We start from the raw sequence: 18,717 nt of genomic DNA, 5'->3' as shown, positions 1-18,717 counted from the left end.
TGAATGAGGAAATATGTCTTTAAAGGTCATTTCCTGTGGAATTTTCATTATTCTTAGAATCTTATCACTTACTCATCTTGGTAAGAGGAGTAGGTGCAATGATAAAATGGTAAGGTGCCCAAACGGAACTGGGGCAATTTATTTTTTTAAATTGCTTCCTGTAGAAGTTCCGTTATTCTCAGAATCTTATCATGATTCACGATTAAACTGAACATTTAAATGTGGTCTTCCAAGACGGATGATCTACCCTATCTAATAATAAAATTAAAATTAAAAATTAAAACTAGTTTGTTAATACAAGTGGGACTGAACCTAACCATTAAAAAGTAGTGTTGACATTTCACTTATCATATGGTAATATTAACCAGTACCACAACAGAATGAATTTTGCATGTTCCTGTACTGTCTTGTTGTATTTAACTCATCTCAAGACATTTTCTTTAAGACTAGTCTTCCTTTCAAGTGATATTGTAAGTTGTTGCACGTTTTATGGTTTATCTGTAAATGAAATAAATACGATGCACCAATGCCGTGCGCATGTACTACCTGTAATCATAAAATTACACCGATACTACCACACCCTGTACCACCTCATAGCATCGTGACATTAACTTCTCCGTCGAGCAGGTAGGCTATAGGCGGCGGAAGAGGAGCAGTACCAGCCGTTTAGAGATTGTTTGGCTGTAAATATAACAATGGCTCTTACCCAATACATAGTCAATATCGACGACAATTCATTTAGGAAGATCCACCGGAAGTCCTTCTTTTTCAGCCGGATGTCCGTCACCTTCCTCTTTCTTTGTGTTGGAATTCTAAACTTAGGTGGATTTATGAGGTCTATGGTTAACTGCTCCTCAGATCTCTGCAGGGTAAACCCAGACAGCTACCAAGACAACATTTGGTCTAACTCTTGTTTATGGTATCTTATCTTTTCCTGATTTGTCATCACTATCATTAAATTTGTTGTACAATACTGTTTTTCTCAACCCATGCTTTATCAAAATGATTAATATTTCCACAAAGTAAGATCACTGTAGTTGGAGGGATTTTGCACAGCTATGCTGATAGCTGTTAATCTGTGTTGTTTTCACATTGTGCGTGATCATACTAATATTGACACATGAATCTGCTGCTATTCTTTTCGTTATTCTTCCTTTGCTACCCTTGAATGTGCAGTTGCAGTCAGTGAAGCTCATACAGTTTGCATCCTGTTTGTTTTTACACGTTCACACTATGAACTTCCTGTTTCAATCCAAAGAGATAATGCATAGCACTGAGCCCCCGATCACAAAACACGGTCCTGTTCTCTCAGCAAACCTTTCTGAAAGTGAACCGTGACATTTTCAAATAATAATAATAATAAATTAATTTCCTTATTTTAATCTGAGTCTTTTTGAGCGTGTTAATAGCAATATGACAATGACATAGATAAAAACCTTGACCCAGAACAACATGATGCAATACAATAATTCAATTTCATTCACATATTAGACAATTCAACCAGTGGAACTTGACTAGGGGTGAGACGCATGAAAGATTTACGAGCTTGCTGGAGCAGCTGTCTGAGCTGAGCAGGAGTATCTTCATTTCCATGGAGGTAAACCAGAGGGTTGAGAGCACTGTTCAGACACACAAGGCCCCGACTTATCTGATGAGCAATGTAGACTCCATTAGACCATTCACGGCATATGTTCTGTCTTTGCAGAACTCTTGACCAGAGGTTGAGGTTCTTCAGTACATGATAGGGGATGTAACAAACAGAGAAGAGAAGAATCACGATGAACAACAACTTCAAGCTTCTCGGTTTCAGTACCTTGTCAGTGGCATTTGTGCGGCAGAGAATGACAATCACATGTCCATAGCAGCCCAGTGTGATGAGCAATGGGATACAAAACCCAGTGAGTGTCCATCCAAGGCTGTATTTAATGTAATCATCCACATAGCTGTCAGAGGTTGTATCAAAGCATTTCTCAGTGTTGTTTCCAAATGTTTTGCTGTAGAACATGTCTGGAAGACTTTGAACGCTCACCAAGAACCAAACCATGACTGAGATCCCCACAGAGTGAGTGACAGTTATTCTTCCCATCACTCTCATTGGATGGACAATAGCCAGGTACCTGTACACACTTATACAAGTAAGGAACCCCATGCTGCCATATAAATTCAGGTTGAAGCAGAATCTTGTTATCTTGCAGAATGTGTCTCCAAAGATCCACTTGCTCTCCATAAAGTAGTACACCACCAAAAAGGGGAGTGTGAGCAGGTACAGAATATCAGCAAGTCCGAGGTTGAAAACAAACACATTAATGATGCCCAGTTTCTTCCATTTCTGCAGCAAAGACTTCAATCCCCATCCATTAGCTAGCTGACCGATGATGAAGACTAAGATGTAAACAGGAGGCAGGAATCTGCCTGTAAAGTCAAATCTGATACCTTGACAAGATGCGTTTGCCATTGTCTTCTGGACAGTTAGTACAGCTCCTTCTCTTGCTGGGTGTGAGATAGAATAGATAGAAACAGAATCAAATCATCTGTGGTTCAGACAAGACTTCCTGTTGCATGACTCAGTATGACATACGTTTGAATTCCTGCATGTCCAGGAAACAACACGGATTGGCTGGTTTGTCAGATAAAATTAAAAGTCATCTAAGGGAATCCATGCTGAGCCCAAGTAACAGCTTCCACTACAATTACATGTTTATATGTGCTTTTGCTGCCTTACATGTAGATTTTCTTTCCTTTTCTGATGCCTCTGACAAAACCTTATGACAAATAGAAACTGAATGTTTAGCTCTATTTAGTAACCTACGCCTTTAATTAGCACCATTTCTAACGTGAGAGTTTAAAACATTTAGGGCAGGAGCTTCAACGTTTTTTAAGCCAGGGACCCCTTAACCGAAACAGAGACGGAGCAGGTACCCCCTACTCCATATATTGTATAAAATGAAGTTGCATATTAAACTGGGCCTACAATAACGTGTAGGGCAGCCTAAAGCCTTTTATAAATACCTTTTTTTTGTTGCATATGAATACTAAGCTATTAAAATAATAATTGTTGGCATGATTTTACAAACCATGTTTTAATGTTAAACATACATGTGAATCCTTAAGGATTATCTATATCTGTGGTTAGCTATAGTGACTACCTTACCTATAGGCCAGTAAGCCTATCATCAGTGGGGTTTTATATTTGCTAATAGTATGTTGGATTCATATTAAGACATTTTAATTTTTGAAGAAAACTTTCAAAAATTGACAGTAATTTGGAGGCCCCCTGCAGTGACTCTGAGGACCCCCTAAGGGTCCCGGACCCACTGTTGAAAATCTCTGATTTAGGGTGTGCCTATTATATTTCTATGTCATGAAAACTTAAGAAGTAGCCAGCTTGTAGTTATTCAGATAAATTATATCAAGATAAAGAGGTTTTTACAGAAATAAAATAAAATGTTTACACTTTATAGTTTGCCGTTTGTGTATTAGAGACACACTTTATGCTTGCGGGTAACCTATTACACTGACAAGAGGTGTCAGATTTCTTTCTCTACAAACGTTATGGTATTTGGTTAGAAACTGTAAGGTTTGCCACACCCTGAGGTTAGGTACTTTCTGTTGCAGATGCTCAACAGTGAGCTGATGGTATCTTGGTACCGTATGTTATCGGTAATATTACAGGGACTGTTTATTATAATTCTCTTGTAATATCCTATTGTAAACAAAATTATTTGAAAGAAATTAAGCTATTGCAATGCCCTCATCCCCAGCAGTAGATTATTTTGTCCACAATATGTCAGGATGTCTCATCTGGAGAGACTGAGGCACAGTGCATGCTTATGTGCAGAATTGTAAAGACATACAAAATGCCATTAATAGTAATACTAGTCATTCATTTGGCTTAATTTGTTTTATGGTATACCAAAAATGACTTATGTGGTGCTGTGCATTTCTGTAAGCATAACATTTAACAGCTCATTTACAAAAAGAAGAAGCTCACTGCACAGTACTTATTGATGAATGAAGTGAAATGTTGGGAAAAGCTCCGTACAGCATGACTATAGAAATCTGTGAATACTATAATATGAAAAAATATGAATCAAAAAACACAAAAATCGCTGAGAGCAAAAAATGCGAGACATATGTAAGGTATTGAGACGATGAGATGAGATGTTTCACTATACATAAGAGACATCCGTCCAGAATTATTTACAACAAAACAGAAAATAAAGAATGAAGTGCAATGTCGCAAGACTACAAAAACACAAAAACAAAACTGTACAATCTAAGAGTTGCACTGCATCACGTCAGAAAACATTATCTGTCAACACAAGGGTTGGAGTCATTCTGTGGCAGAACTTTCTATCAAACAAACACATTTTTAAGACATTGACATTTGCTCTTAAAGACATATGTTGCTGGTAAGCAGTCTAAATATTTCTTTAAAAAATATCTTTATGACCAAATTAACATTATGGCCAACTGTCCTCAATTCATAACTTGGGTCTTTTAGGTGGAAAAACTGTATTTGAATTACAATAAATAATTTTCTTCGCCCAAATACGGTAATGCAGAATTTAAAATTTAATTGGCCCATTTGGTGATGATCCCAACCTAAATTCTGAACTCCATATGAGCCAAAAGATTTGGAAAAAGTCAACCATGATTTTATTGTATCCGGTGTTGACTACTGGATAGTTTTGTTAAGGAGCCTCAGCATATTTTCTCTTTTGCAACAGATAATAAATAAATAATAAATAATAGTCCAGAATTCAGCAGCAATGCTTTTAACAAAAACTAAATATAAACCACACATGACACCAGCTTTGGTGACTCTCTATTGGCTCCCTTTCATTTTGAGGATTGATTTTAAAATGCCACTTTTGGCATACAACTGGCATTACATGATCAGGCACCTTTGTACTTAAAGGGTTTGCTGTGGCCTCTGACCTCTAGGAGGGAAAGTCTCAGAGGGAAAATCAGTGCACATCTTTCTTGAAAACAACTTGTGATTGTACCTTTTTCTTTTAGGGGTTATACACTTATTTCTCCTTGTTTTTTTTTATAGTGTCTTCTCTGTCTTGTATATCTCCTCTCTTTCCCTTTTCTTGTTACTGTAAAGCACTGTGTAACTTCTTTGATCAAAAAAAGTGCTAAATACTGTAAATTACTTTCTCTACATTTGCCAAATCATTTTGATTCCCGAATAAGGTCAAAACCACCAGTACAATGGCTTCCCAATGTGTAGGAGTATACAGGAGTTGTGAATAAGTGCTTATTATTATTATTCAAATAATAATATATTAGTTTCCTTTTTTAAATCTGAGCCTTTTTGAGCGTGTTAATAGCAATATGACCATAACATAGATAAAATCCTTGACCCAGAACAAGATGATGCAATACAATAATTCAATTTCATTCACATATTAGACAATTCGACCAGTGGAACTTGACTAGGGGTGAGACGCATGAAAGCTTTACGAGCTTGCTGGAGTTGTCTTCTGAGCTGAGCAGGAATATCTTCATTTCCATGGAGATAAACCAGAGTGTTAAGAGCACTGTTCAGACACACAAGGCCACGACTTATCTGATGAGCAATGTAGACTCCATTAGACCATTCACGGCATATCTCAACCTCAAGTTCTTCAGTACATGATAGGGGATGTAACAAACAGAGAAGAGAAGAATCACGATGAACAACAACTTCAAGCTTCTCGGTTTCAGTACCTTGTCAGTGGTATTTGTGCGGCAGAGAACGACAATCACATGTCCATTGCAGCCCAGTGTGATGAGCAATGGGATACAAAATCCAGTGACTGTCCATCCAAGGCTGTATTTAATGTAATCATCCACATAGATGTCAGAGGTGGTATCGAAGCATTTCTCAGTGTTGTTTCCAAATGTTTTGCTGTAGAACATGTCTTGAAGACTTTGAACGCTGACTAAAAACCAAACCATGGCTGAGATTCGCACAGAGTGAGTCAGAGTTAATCTTCCCATCACTATCACTGGATGGACAATAGCCAGGTACCTGTACACACTTATACAAGTAAGGAACCCAATGCTGCCATATAAATTCAGGTTGAAGCAGAATCTTGTTATCTTGCAGAATGTGTCTCCGAAGATCCATGTTCTCTTTAAAACATGGTACACCATCAACAATGGGAGTGTGAGCAGGTACAGAATATCAGCAAGTCCGAGATTGAGAACAAACACATTGATGATCTTTAGTTTCTTCCAGTTGTGCAGCAAGCCTGCCTGGCATCAGTGCATCATAGCATATCACTATCTGCAAAGAAAAGAAAATATGAATAAATCACGAGAGCGGCAGATTCCCAGCTCAGCTAGAGCGGTTGACGCCAGCTCTGCAGACGGACCAGAATCAGTCAGCACCGGGGAGCGAACCGCGGGACTGAGGTCACAGGGCTGGTGGCTAGCTGCTAGCTAGCTGCAGCAGCTAATATTAGAATATTGGACCCAGCACCGGAGGTCTGATCCCCATGATCTGATCCTGAACCGCCGGTGACTCTGCCAGATCAGCAAGCTTAAAGGCAGCAACAGAAAGTTTGCTGGGATTGGTAACGGTGGCGTAATGGTAACGTTACAGACGTGAACTGAAAGTCTATTTCCTCAGCTGGTTCGACTCTCTTGGGGCGAAGTTGTCTGCGGTGGGTAGAGACAGAGAGTCAGAGGGAGGCAGGGAGAGAGGGTAATAAATAAATGTGACATTATGAAATAAAATTTCCCATAGGCATTATCAAGAGTATAGGTTTCCAAAGTAATTTTATCCTGGGCTGAAAACAACACTGGTAGGCTATGCTGGCGCTGTTGCCTTGGAAATGACAACATCCGGTCTCTGAATATAAAAAAAACAAGCCTTTTTTAATTTCTATTTCCAAGTGATTTTATTTTTGTTATATGAAATAGAAAATGAAAATCACAGCATATTTTAAATTTCTCCCATGCCCTTTTGACCATGAAAAGGAAAAAATGCCTTGTATTTCAATTTCAAATGTATTTTAAAATGAAAATCAAATAACCATTTGTTTTTTGTTTTTTAATACCTGTTTATGAAATGAAAATCGAATGAACGAAAAAATACATGGACCGGTAAGGTGCCCAAAAGGAACTGGGGCAATTTATTTTTAAAAATCACTTCCTGTAGAAGTTCCATTATTCTCAGAATCTTCATGTTTCATGATTCACGATTAAACCAAAAAAGATAATTGAATGTTTCCTAATAATATTACCAAGAGGAAGCATATATAAGGAAAATAGAATTGGTCCAAGCACTGAGCCTTGTGGAACGCCATGGCTAACTTTAGCTTACTTGGAGGATTTATCATTAACATTAACAAATTGAGATCGATCAGAGAAATAGGACTTAAACCAGCTTAGAGCGATTCCTTTAATGCCAACTAAATGTTCCAGTCTCTGTAACAGGATTGTATGGTCAATAGTGTCAAATGCAGCACTAAGATCTAGTAAAACAAGAATGGAGACAAGTCCTTTGTCTGCAGCAGTTAGGTCGTTAGTAATTTTCACCAGTGCTGTCTCTGTGCTATGATTCTTTCTAAATCCTGATTGAAAGTCATCAAATAAACTATTGCTATGTAGAAAATCACATAACTGATTAGCAACTACCTTCTCAAGGATCTTGGATAGAAAGGGAAGGTTAGATATAGGTCTATAGTTTGCTAAGACCTCAGGATCGAGAGTGGGTTTTTTCAGAAGAGGTTTTATCACAGCTATTTTAAATGACTGCGGTACATAACCTCTTAATAAGGACATATTGATCATATCTAGTAATGAAGTGTTAACCACGGGTAATGCTTCTTTGAGTAGTCTCGTTGGGATGGGGTCTAAGAGACAGGTAGATGGCTTAGCTGAGGATATCTTTAACATTAATTGTTGAAGGTCTATAGGATAAAAGCAGTCTAAGTATATGTTGGGAATAGTCGTTCTTTCTAGCGGTCCTGCGTTTAAAGGTGAACCATTAGAAGTTGAGGGCAAAAGGTGATAGATTTTATCTCTAATTGTTATAATTTTATCATTAAAGCATCTCATGAAGTCATCACTACTCATAGCTAGAGGAATAGATGGCTCAGTAGAGCTGTGACTATCTGTCAGCCTGGCTACAGTGCTGAAAAGAAACCTTGGGTTGTTCTTATTTTCTTTTATTAGTGATGAGTAATAGTCTGATCTGGCCTTTCTTAGGGCCTTCCTATAGGTTGTGAGACTTTCTTGCCAATCCAAACGAGATTCTTCCACTTTGGTGGAACGCCATTTACTTTCGAGGTTTCGCGAGATTTGTTTTAATTTGCGAGTTTGCGAGTTATACCAAGGTGCTAGTTTCCTTTGCTTCATCATCTTCTTTTTGAGGGGAGCAACAGAGTCTAAATTCGTCCGTAGGCAGGTCGTAGCACCGTCTACAAATGTATCAATTTGAGAAGGACTGAGGTTAACATAAAGGTCCACTGTTATGTTAAGGCATGACATAGAGTCAAATGCTGTTGGAATATCTTCCTTAAATTTAGCTATAGCACTGTCAGATAGGCATCTAGTGTAGAAGCTTTTATCTAATTTCGTATAGTCAGGTAGTAAGAATTTGAAAGTAATTAAGGAATGATCTGATAATACCGAATTCTGCGGAAATATTATTATATCCTCAATTTCAATACCATATGCCAGCACAAGGTCGAGGGTGTGGTTAAAACAGTGCGTCGCCTTGTGCACACTCTGACTGAAACCGATTGAATCTAATAATGAGTTGAAAGCAGTACTAAGGCTATCATTGTCAACGTCCACATGGATATTAAAATCACCTACAATAAGTACTTTGTCTGATTTAAGGACTAAACATGATAAAAACTCGGAGAATTCAGATACAAATTCAGAATACGGACCTGGAGCCCTGTAAATAACAACGAATATAATTGGCTGTAATGTTTTCCATTTTGGATGTTGAAGATTAAGAACAAGACTCTCAAACAAGTTATAATTTAGTTTAGGTTTAGGATTAATTAACAGGCTTAAATCAAAGATGGCTGCAACTCCCCCTCCTCGGCCTGAGCCTCTAGGAATTTGAGTATTAATATGACTGGGGAGGAGTGGCTTCATTTAGACTGACATATTCTTCATGGACCAGCCATGTTTCAGTAAAACAAAATAAATCAATTTTATTATCTGATATCAAATCTTTTACCAATACTGCTTTAGAAGACAGAGATCTAATATTTAATGGTCCACATCTAATTTTCCTATTTTGTTCTATCGTTGCAGTCGTTTTAATTCCAATTGGGTTGTTAAGTATAGTGCATCTTTTGTTTACCTTTGATTTAACCGATCTGAGCCTGGGGAAAGACAACCTGCTTATTAGACTATGAGTGGTCGACTGCTCCAAGGGAAGCACAGAGGGGCGCATTGCACTGCACCTCTGATACTAATATCAAACTTGGGTTGTCATGGTTTATGACGGTAAGATTTTTTGATATGAGAGCGGCTCTGGCCCAGGTGGGATGAATGCCGTCTCTCCTAATCAGACCAGGCTTTCCCCAGAACGCCCTCCAGTTATTCACATAGCCCACATCATTAGCTGGGCACCACCCCGACAACCAGCGATGGAAGGATGACGTACGGCTGTACATTTCATCACTGGTCAGGTTTGGCAGGGGTCCAGAGAAAACTACTGAGTCCGACATTGTCTTTGCGTATGCACAAAGTGACTCAACATTAATTTTAGTGATCTCCGATTTACGACCATTACCACCTACGTGAAGTATGATCTTACTGTATTTACGGTTCTTTTTAGCCAGCAGCTTTAGATGGGATTCTATATCACCCGCTCTAGCCCCGGGGACACATATGACCGCAGTCGCTGGGGCTGCCGGCTTCACATGTCGCAGTATAGAGCGCCCAATAACCAGAATTGGCTTATCAGCGGATGTATCACTGAGTAGGGAGAAACTGTTAGAGAGACGAAGATGCTTCAGTTTAGAGCGACCGTCATCATGTGCACTCCCTGGTTTAGATCTAACGCTATGCTTCCCTCGGACAGTCACCCACTCGCCCGGCTGCTTGGGGTCTGCCGGGGGACAGCTAGCAGAAGCTACAGAAGCTACAGTATGTTGGCCCGCTTCAGCTACGTGGCGCTGGCTAGCTACAGAAGCATACGATTCTGATTCCATGATGCGGAGCCGTGCCTCAAACTCACTAAGCCTTGCCTCCAGAGCAGCGAATATATTACATTTATTACATGTATCGTTATCACTAAAGGAGGCAGAGGAATAGCAAAGTAGCTAACAGCGTTTTAACAACTGTAAGATCAGCGAGGCAGTCACTGTAAGGGAAGCGAAGTATAAGTGCTTGAGTAGAACAATTGTAATTCAAATGCAATCCAGGCAAATAGCCTGTAAGTAAGTTTTTGCTGGAGCAGCAAACTAGCGTTTGTAACACGGGAACACCGGAAGTGACAATACGCTTACCGTACACGTCAGCACGTCAGAATGAATCAGATGAAGCCTTAGTGTTGACATTTCACTTATCATATGGTGCTATTAACCAGTACCACAACAGAATTAATTTGGTATGTTCCTATACTGTCTTGTTATATTTAACTCATCTCAAGACATTTTCTTTAAGACTAGTCTTCCTTACAAGTGATATTGTAAGTTGTTGCACGTTTTATGGTTTATCTCTAAATGAAATAAATGGGATGGACCGATGCCAGTATCGGGAATCGGTCCAATGCCGTGCGCATGTACTACTCATAATCATAAAATTACACCGATACTACCACACCCTATACCACCTCATAGCATCGTGACATTAACTTCTCCGTCGAGCAGGTAGGCTATAGGCGGCGGAAGAGGAGCAGTACCAGATATATATAACAGTGGCTCTTACCCAATACATAGTCAATATTGACGACAATTCATTTAGGAAGATCCACCGGAAGTCCTTCATTTTCAGCCGGATGTCCGTCACCTTACTCTTTCTTTGTGTTGGAATTCTAAACTTAGGTGGATTTATGAGGTCTATGGTTAACTGCTCCTCAGATCTCTGCAGGGTAAACCCAGACAGCTACCAAGACAACATTTGGTCTAACCCTTGTTTATGGTATCTTATCTTTTCCTGATTTGTAATCACCATCATTGAATTTGTTGTACAATACTGTTCTCCTCAAACCATGATTTATCAAAATGATTACTATTTCCACAAAGTAAGATCACTGTAGTTGGAGGGATTTTGCACAGCTATGCTGATAGCTGTTAATCTGTGTTGTTTTCACATTGTGCTTGATCATACCAATATTGACACATGAATCTGTCTTACTGGCTTTCCTGCCGACAGTCAGCCGTCTGGTTGGTGTGTAACTGCTTTGAGATGTAAACAGGAGGCAGAAATCTGCCTGTAAACTCAAATCTGATGCGATGAAAAGAGTTGTTCTTCATTCTGTCTACCTAAAAGCAGCAAATACTTTGAAGCAAGTGCGCTATGGTGCAGAGAACAGTTAAAGTGAATGAGGAAATATGTCTTTAGAGGTCATTTCCTGTGAAATTTGCATTATTTTTAGAATCTTAACACCTGCAATGATAAAATGCAATGACAAAATGGTAAGGTGCCCAAAAGGAACTGGGGCAATTGCATGGGGCAATTCATTTTTAAAAATCACTTCCTGTAGAAGTCCTGTTATTCTCAGAATCTTATCATGATTCACAATTAAACCGAACATTTAAATGTGGTCTTCCCAGACGGGTAGATCCAATAATAAAATTCAAATTCAAAATTAAAACTAGTTTGTTAATACAAGTGGGACTGAACCTAACCATTAAAAAGTAGTGTTGACATTACACTTTTCAGATGGTGTTATTAACCAGTACCACAACAGAATTAATTTGGTATGTTTCTGTACTGTCTTGTTATATTTAACACATCTCAAGACATTTTCTTTAAGACTAGTCTTCCTTACAAGTGATATTGTAAGTTGTTGCACGTTTCCTTTGCTACCCTTGAATGTGCAGTTGCAGTCAGTGAAGCTCATACAGTTTGCATCCTGTTTATTTTTACACGTTCACACTATGAACTTCCTGTTTCAATCCAAAGAAATCATGCATGGCACTGAGCCCCCGATCACAAAACACGGTCCTGTTCTCTCAGCAAACCTTTCTGAAAGTGAACCATGACATTTTCAAATAATAATAATAATAAATTAATTTCCTTTTTGAGCGTGTTAATAGCAATATGACCATAACATAGATAAAAAACTTGACCCAGAACAAGATAATGCAATACAATAATTCAATTTCATTCACATATTAGACAATTCAACCAGTGGAACTTGACTAGGGGCGAGACGCATGAAAGTTTTACGAGCTTGCTGGAGCAGCTGTCTGAGCTGAGCAGGAATATCTTCATTTCCATGGAGGTAAACCAGAGGGTTGAGAGCACTGTTCAGACACACAAGGCCACGACTTATCTGATGAGCAATGTAGACCTCATTAGACCATTTACGGCATATGTTCTGTCTTTGCAGAACTCTTGACCAGAGGTTGAGGTTCTTCAGTACATGATAGGGGATGTAACAAACAGAGAAGAGAAGAATCACGATGAACAACAACTTCAAACATCTCTGTTTCAGTACCTTGTCAGTGGTATTTGTGTGGCAGAGAACGACAATCACATGTCCATAGCAGCCCAGTGTGATGAGCAATGGGATACAAAACCCAGTGAATGTCCATCCAAGGCTGTATTTAATGTAATCATCCACATAGCTGTCAGAGGTGGTATCGAAGCATTGCTCAGGCTTGTTTCCAAATGTTTTGCTGTAGAACATGTCTGGAAGACTTTGGACGCTCACCAAGAACCAAACCATGACTGAGATCCCCACAGAGTGAGTGACAGTTATTCTTCCCATCACTCTCATTGGATGGACAATAGCCAGGTACCTGTACACACTTATACAAGTAAGGAACCCAATGCTGCCATATAAATTCAGGTTGAAGCAGAATCGTGTTATCTTGCAGAATGCGTCTCCAAAGATCCACTTTCTCTCCATAAAGTAGTACACCACCAAAAAGGGGAGTGTGAGCAGGTACAGAATATCAGCAAGTCCGAGGTTGAAAACAAACACATTAATGATGCCCAGTTTCTTCCATTTCTGCAGCAAAGACTTCAATCCCCATCCATTAGCTAGCAGACCAATGATGAAGACTAAGATGTAAACAGGAGGCAGGAATCTGCCTGTAAAGTCAAATCTGATACCTTGACAAGATGCGTTTGCCATTGTCTTCTGGACAGTTAGTACAGCTCCTTCTCTTGCTGGGTGTGAGATAGAATAGATAGAAACAGAATCAAATCATCTGTGGTTCAGACAAGACTTCCTGTTGCATGACTCAGTATGACATACGTTTGAATTCCTGCATGTCCAGGAAACAACACGGATTGGCTGGTTTGTCAGATAAAATCAAAAGTCTTCTAAGGGAATCCATGCTGAGCCCAAGTAACAGCTTCCACTACAATTACATGTTTATATGTGCTTGTGCTGCCTTACATGTAGATTTTCTTTCCTTTTCTGATGCCTCTGACAAAACCTTATGAGAAATAGAAACTAATTGTGTAGCTCTATTTAGTAACCAATGCCTTTAATTAGCACCATTTCTAACGTGAGAGTTTTAAATATTTAGGGCAGGAGCTTCAACGTTTTTTAAGCCAGGGACCCCTTAACCAAAAGAGAGATGGAGCAGGTACCCCCTACTCCTTATATTGTATAAAATGAAGTTGCATATTAAACTGGGCCTACAATAACGTGTAGTGCGGCCCAAAACCTTTTATAAATACCTTTTTTTGTTGCATATGAATACTAAGCTATTAAAATAATAATTGTTGGCATGATTTTACAAACCATGTTTTAATGTTAAACATACATGTGAATCCTTAAGGATTATCTATATCTGCGGTTAGCTATAGTGACTACCTTACCTATAGGCCAGTAAGCCTATCATCAGTGGGGTTTTATATTTGCTAATAGTATGTTGGATTCATAATAAGACATTTTAATTTTTGAAGAAAACTTTCAAAAATTAACAGTAATTTGGAGGCCCCCCTGCAGTGACTCTGAGGACCCCATAAGGGTCCCGGACCCCCTGTTGAAAATCTCTGATTTAGGGTGTGCCTATTATATTTCTGTGTCATGAAGCCCTAAGAAGTTGCCAGCTTGTAGTTATTCAGATAAATTATATCAAGATAAAGAGGTTTTTACAGAAATAAAATAAAATGTTTACACTTTATAGTTTGCCGTTTGTGTATTAGAGACACACTTTATGCTTGCGGGTAACCTATTACACTGACAAGAGGTGTCAGATTTCTTTCTCTACAAACGTTATGGTATTTGGTTAGAAACTGTAAGGTTTGCCACACCCTGTGGTTAGGTACTTTCTGTTGCAGCTGCTCAACAGTGAGCTGATGGTATCTTGGTATGTTATCAGTAATTAAGGGACTGTTTATTATAATCCTCTTGTAATATCCTATTGTAAACAAAATCATTTGAAAGAAATAAAGCTATTGCAATGCCCTCGTCCCAAGCAGTAAATTATTTTGTCAAAGGGCGCTGACACACTAACCTGATAATCGGCTGTTGGACAGTTTGGTGAGGTCGGTGGCTCAAGTCTGTTCAGTGTGTTCCGTGCCGTCGTCCTGACATGTTCGGTCAGAGGCAGGGCAGTCAGGACTCACCCGGAAATGGCGAGCGGAATGAGCGTGACTAGAGTCTCTCAAAATCTGACGAAAATCTTCTAAACTGACCTTTGTTGATCTGAAATGAAGACAGATTCAGCAACTGCATGGCCTATTTCTCGCTTAAAATGTTTTCAGAAACATGTTTCAGTGAACTATTTTAGTACCATATGAGATCGTATTTTGAACAGGCCACGATGACAGTCTGGCTTTGAATTTCCGGAGAAAACAAACCCATGTGACGCGTTCATCCAATCAGCTGCCGGTTTTCATTTTTTGGGGCGACAACTCCGGGAGACTGATCAGTCCGACTGGCTTTCCTGCCGACAGTCGGCCGTCTGGTTGGTGTGTAACTGCTTTGAGATGTAAACAGGAGGCAGGAATCTGCCTGTAAACTCAAATCTGATGCGATGAAAAGAGTTGTTCTTCATTCTGTCTACCTAAAAGCAGCAAATACTTTGAAGCAAGTACGCTATGGTGCAGAGAATGGTTAAAGTGAATGAGGAAATATGTCTTTAGAGGTCATTTCCTGTGAAATTTGCATTATTTTTAGAATGTTAACACCTGCAGTGATAAAATGCAATGACAAAATGGTAAGGTGCCCAAAAGGAACTGGGGCAATTCATTTTTAAAAATCACTTCCTGTAGAAGTACTGTTATTCTCAGAATCTTATCATGATTCACAATTAAACCGAACATTTAAATCTGATCTTCCCAGACGGGTAGATCCAACAATAAAATTAAAATTCAAAATTAAAACTAGTTTGTTAATACAAGTGGGACTGAACCTAACCATTAAAAAGTAGTGTTGACCTTACACTTTTCAGATGGTGCTATTAACCAGTACCACAACAGAATTAATTTGGTATGTTCCTGTACTGTCTTGTTATATTTAACTCATCTCAAGACATTTTCTTTAAGACTAGTCTTCCTTACAAGTGATATTTTAAGTTGTTGCACGTTTTATGGTTTATCTCTAAATGAAATAAATGGGATGGACCGATGCCAGTATTGGGAATCGGTCCAATGCCGTGCGCATGTGCTACTCATAATCATAAAATTACACCGATACTACCACACCCCGTACCACCTCATAGCATCGTGACATTAACTGATCCATTGAGCAGGTAGGCTATAGGTGGCGGAAGAGGAGCAGTACCAGCCGTTTAGAGATTGTTTGGCTGTAAATATAACAGTGGCTCTTACCCAATACATAGTCAATATTGACAACAATTCATTTAGGAAGATCCACCGGAAGTCCTTCATTTTCAGCCGGATGTCCGTCACCTTCCTCTTTCTTTGTGTTGGAATTCTAAGGTCCGGTTGATTTATGAGGTTTATGGTTAACTGCTCCTCAGATCTCTGCAGAGTAAACCCAGACAGCTACCAAGACAACATTTGGTCTAACTCTTTCTTCTATCTTATCTTTTCCTGATTTGTAATCACCATCATTAAATTTGTTGTACAATACTGTTTTCCTCAAACCATGATTTATCAAAATGATTACTATTTCCACAAAGTAAGATCAATGTAGTTGGAGGGATTTTGCAAAGCTATGCTGATAGCTGTTAATCTGTGTTGTTTTCACATTGTGCTTGATCATACTAATATTGACACATGAATCTGCCGCTATTCTTTTCGTTATTCTTCCTTTGCTACCCTTTGATGTGCAGTTGCAGTCAGTGAAGCTCATACAGTTTGCATCCTGTTTATTTTTACACTTTCACACTATGAACTTCCTGTTTCAATCCAAAGAGATAATGCATAGCACTGAGCCCCCGATCATAAAACATGGTCCTGTTCTCTCAGCAAACCTTTCTGAAAGTGAACCATGACATTTTCAAATAATAATAATAATAAATTAATTTCCTTTTTTTAAATCTGAGTCTTTTTGAGCGTGTTAATAGCAATATGACCATAACATAGATAAAAACCTTGACCCAGAACAAGATGATGCAATACAATAATTCAATTTCATTCACATCTTAGACAATTCGACCAGTGGAACTTGACTAGGGGTGAGACGCATGAAAGCTTTACGAGCTTGTTGGAGCATCTGTCTGAGCTGAGCAGGAGTATCTTCATTTCCATGGAGGTAAACCAGAGGGTTGAGAGCACTGTTCAGACACACAAGGCCACGACTTATCTGATGAGCAATGTAGACTCCATTAGACCATTCACAGCATATGTTCTGTCTTTGCAGAACTCTTGACCAGAGGTTGAGGTTCTTCAGTACATGATAGGGGATGTAACAAACAGAGAAGAGAAGAATCACGATGAACAACAACTTCAAACATCTCTGTTTCAGTACCTTGTCAGTGGTATTTGTGCGGCAGAGAATGACAATCACATGTCCATAGCAGCCCAGTGTGATGAGCAATGGGATACAAAACCCAGTGAATGTCCGTCCAAGGCTGTATTTAATGTAATCATCCACATAGCTGTCAGAGGTGGTATCGAAGCATTGCTCAGGCTTGTTTCCAAATGTTTTGCTGTAGAACATGTCTGGAAGACTTTGAACGCTTACCAAGAACCAAACCATGACTGAGATCCCCACAGAGTGAGTGACAGTTATTCTTCCCATCACTCTCATTGGATGGACAATAGCCAGGTACCTGTACACACTTATACAAGTAAGGAACCCAATGCTGCCATATAAATTCAGGTTGAAGCAGAATCGTGTTATCTTGCAGAATGCGTCTCCAAAGATCCACTTTCTCTCCATAAAGTAGTACACCACCAAAAAGGGGAGTGTGAGCAGGTACAGAATATCAGCAAGTCCGAGGTTGAAAACAAACACATTAATGATGCCCAGTTTCTTCCATTTCTGCAGCAAAGACTTCAATCCCCATCCATTAGCTAGCAGACCAACGATGAAGACTAAGATGTAAACAGGAGGCAGGAATCTGCCTGTAAAGTCAAATCTGATACCTTGACAAGATGTGCTCGCCATTGTCTTCTGGACAGTTAGTACAGCTCCTTCTCTTGCTGGGTGTGAGAAAGAATAGACAGAAACAGAATCAAAGCATCTGTGGTTCAGAGAATATTTCCTGTTCTATGCTTCACCCTTGACATACGTTTGAGTTCCTGCACTTGCTGGTATCCAGGAAACAACACGGGTTGGCGTTTGTCAGATTCTTTTTAATTGAAAATATAAAATTAAAAGTCATCTAAGGGAATCCATGCTGAGCCCAAGTAACAGCTTACACTATAATTACATGTTTATATGTGCTTGTGCTGCCTTACATGTAGATTTTCTTTCCTTTTCTGACGCCTCTGACAAAACCTTATGAGAAATGGAAACTGAATGTTTAGCTCTATTTAGTAACCTATGCCTTTAATTAGCACCATTTCTAACGTGAGAGTTTAAAACATTTAGGGTGTGCCTATTATATTTCTATGTCATGAAGCCCTAAGAAGTAGCCAGCTTGTAGTTATTCAGATAAATTATATCAAGATAAAGAGGTTTTTACAGAAATAAAATAAAATGTTTACACTTCATAGTTTGTCAGATTTCTTTCTCTACAAATGTTATGGTATTTGGTTAGAAACTGTAAGGTTTGCCACATCCTGTGGTAAGGTACTTTCTATTGCAGCTGCTTAACAGTGAGCTGATGGTATCCTGGTACCGTATGTTATCAGTAATATTCAGAGGTGTCGAAAGTATTCACATTCATTACTTAAGTAGAAGTATAGATACTAGGTTTTGAAAAGACTTCTGTAGAAGTTGAGTATCAACACAAGTTTTTTACTCAAGTAAAAGTGTAAAAATACTGATTTCAAACCTGCTTAAAGTATAAAAGTAAAAGTAATGTAAGGGGATAAAAATGCCATGAAGGACAACAGCTTAGCCAGCCCCCTATAGTGCACTACCCCACCTCCACAAAAAAAGGAAGCACCTTGTTCAATTGTATTTGTCTGTTCTTTATGTTCAAAAATATAAAATTATAAAAAGTTACGGTGGCCCTGATAGGCCACAGCATGCAACTAAAA

The 18,717-nt window shown here is 38.9% G+C and overlaps 3 protein-coding genes across 4 annotated transcripts; all 3 read right to left on the bottom strand.

The window, feature by feature from the left end:
* Positions 1 to 1,469: 1,469 nt before the first annotated feature.
* Positions 1,470 to 2,495, bottom strand: LOC120559920 (P2Y purinoceptor 1-like). The gene has a single exon (XM_039802017.1). It carries the CDS (start codon positions 2,453 to 2,455, stop codon positions 1,481 to 1,483), a length of 975 nt encoding a protein of 324 aa, XP_039657951.1. The 5' UTR covers positions 2,456 to 2,495; the 3' UTR covers positions 1,470 to 1,480.
* A 2,882-nt stretch (positions 2,496 to 5,377) lies between these two features.
* Positions 5,378 to 18,415, bottom strand: LOC120559919 (P2Y purinoceptor 1-like). Of its 2 annotated transcripts, XM_039802016.1 has the most exons (2): positions 16,899 to 18,415; positions 5,378 to 5,606 (listed from the first exon to the last, which is right to left on the bottom strand). In XM_039802016.1, the coding sequence occupies exons 1-2, from the start codon at positions 17,675 to 17,677 to the stop codon at positions 5,411 to 5,413; spliced, it is 975 nt and encodes a 324-aa protein (XP_039657950.1). In that variant the 5' UTR covers positions 17,678 to 18,415; the 3' UTR covers positions 5,378 to 5,410. The 2 variants fall into 2 exon arrangements, with proteins under 2 accessions (XP_039657950.1, XP_039657949.1); XM_039802015.1 differs by lacking the exon at positions 5,378 to 5,606 and having other exon boundaries at positions 16,419 to 18,314.
* On the bottom strand, positions 12,036 to 13,316 carry LOC120559921 (P2Y purinoceptor 1-like). The gene has a single exon (XM_039802018.1). The coding sequence runs from the start codon at positions 13,274 to 13,276 to the stop codon at positions 12,302 to 12,304; it is 975 nt and encodes a 324-aa protein (XP_039657952.1). The 5' UTR covers positions 13,277 to 13,316; the 3' UTR covers positions 12,036 to 12,301.
* Positions 18,416 to 18,717: the final 302 nt, after the last annotated feature.

The sequence above is a fragment of the Perca fluviatilis genome, chromosome 5 (assembly GCF_010015445.1).
Source record: "Perca fluviatilis chromosome 5, GENO_Pfluv_1.0, whole genome shotgun sequence".
In the NCBI taxonomy this organism is placed as follows: Eukaryota; Metazoa; Chordata; class Actinopteri; order Perciformes; family Percidae; genus Perca; species Perca fluviatilis.
The sequence above is the reverse complement of the archived record's forward strand: the minus strand, read 5'-3'. Positions and strand labels throughout refer to the sequence as shown.

Coding starts and splice junctions, on each gene's coding strand:
- LOC120559921 (XM_039802018.1), bottom strand. CDS start 13,276: ATGGCAAACGCATCTTGTCAAGGTATCAGATTTGACTTTACAGGCAGA.
- LOC120559919 (XM_039802016.1), bottom strand. CDS start 17,677: ATGGCGAGCACATCTTGTCAAGGTATCAGATTTGACTTTACAGGCAGA. Junction 5,607..16,898: donor CAGAACATATGCTGTGAATG/GTCTAATGGAGT, acceptor ATGCCGTGAATG/GTCTAATGGAGTCTACATTG.
- LOC120559920 (XM_039802017.1), bottom strand. CDS start 2,455: ATGGCAAACGCATCTTGTCAAGGTATCAGATTTGACTTTACAGGCAGA.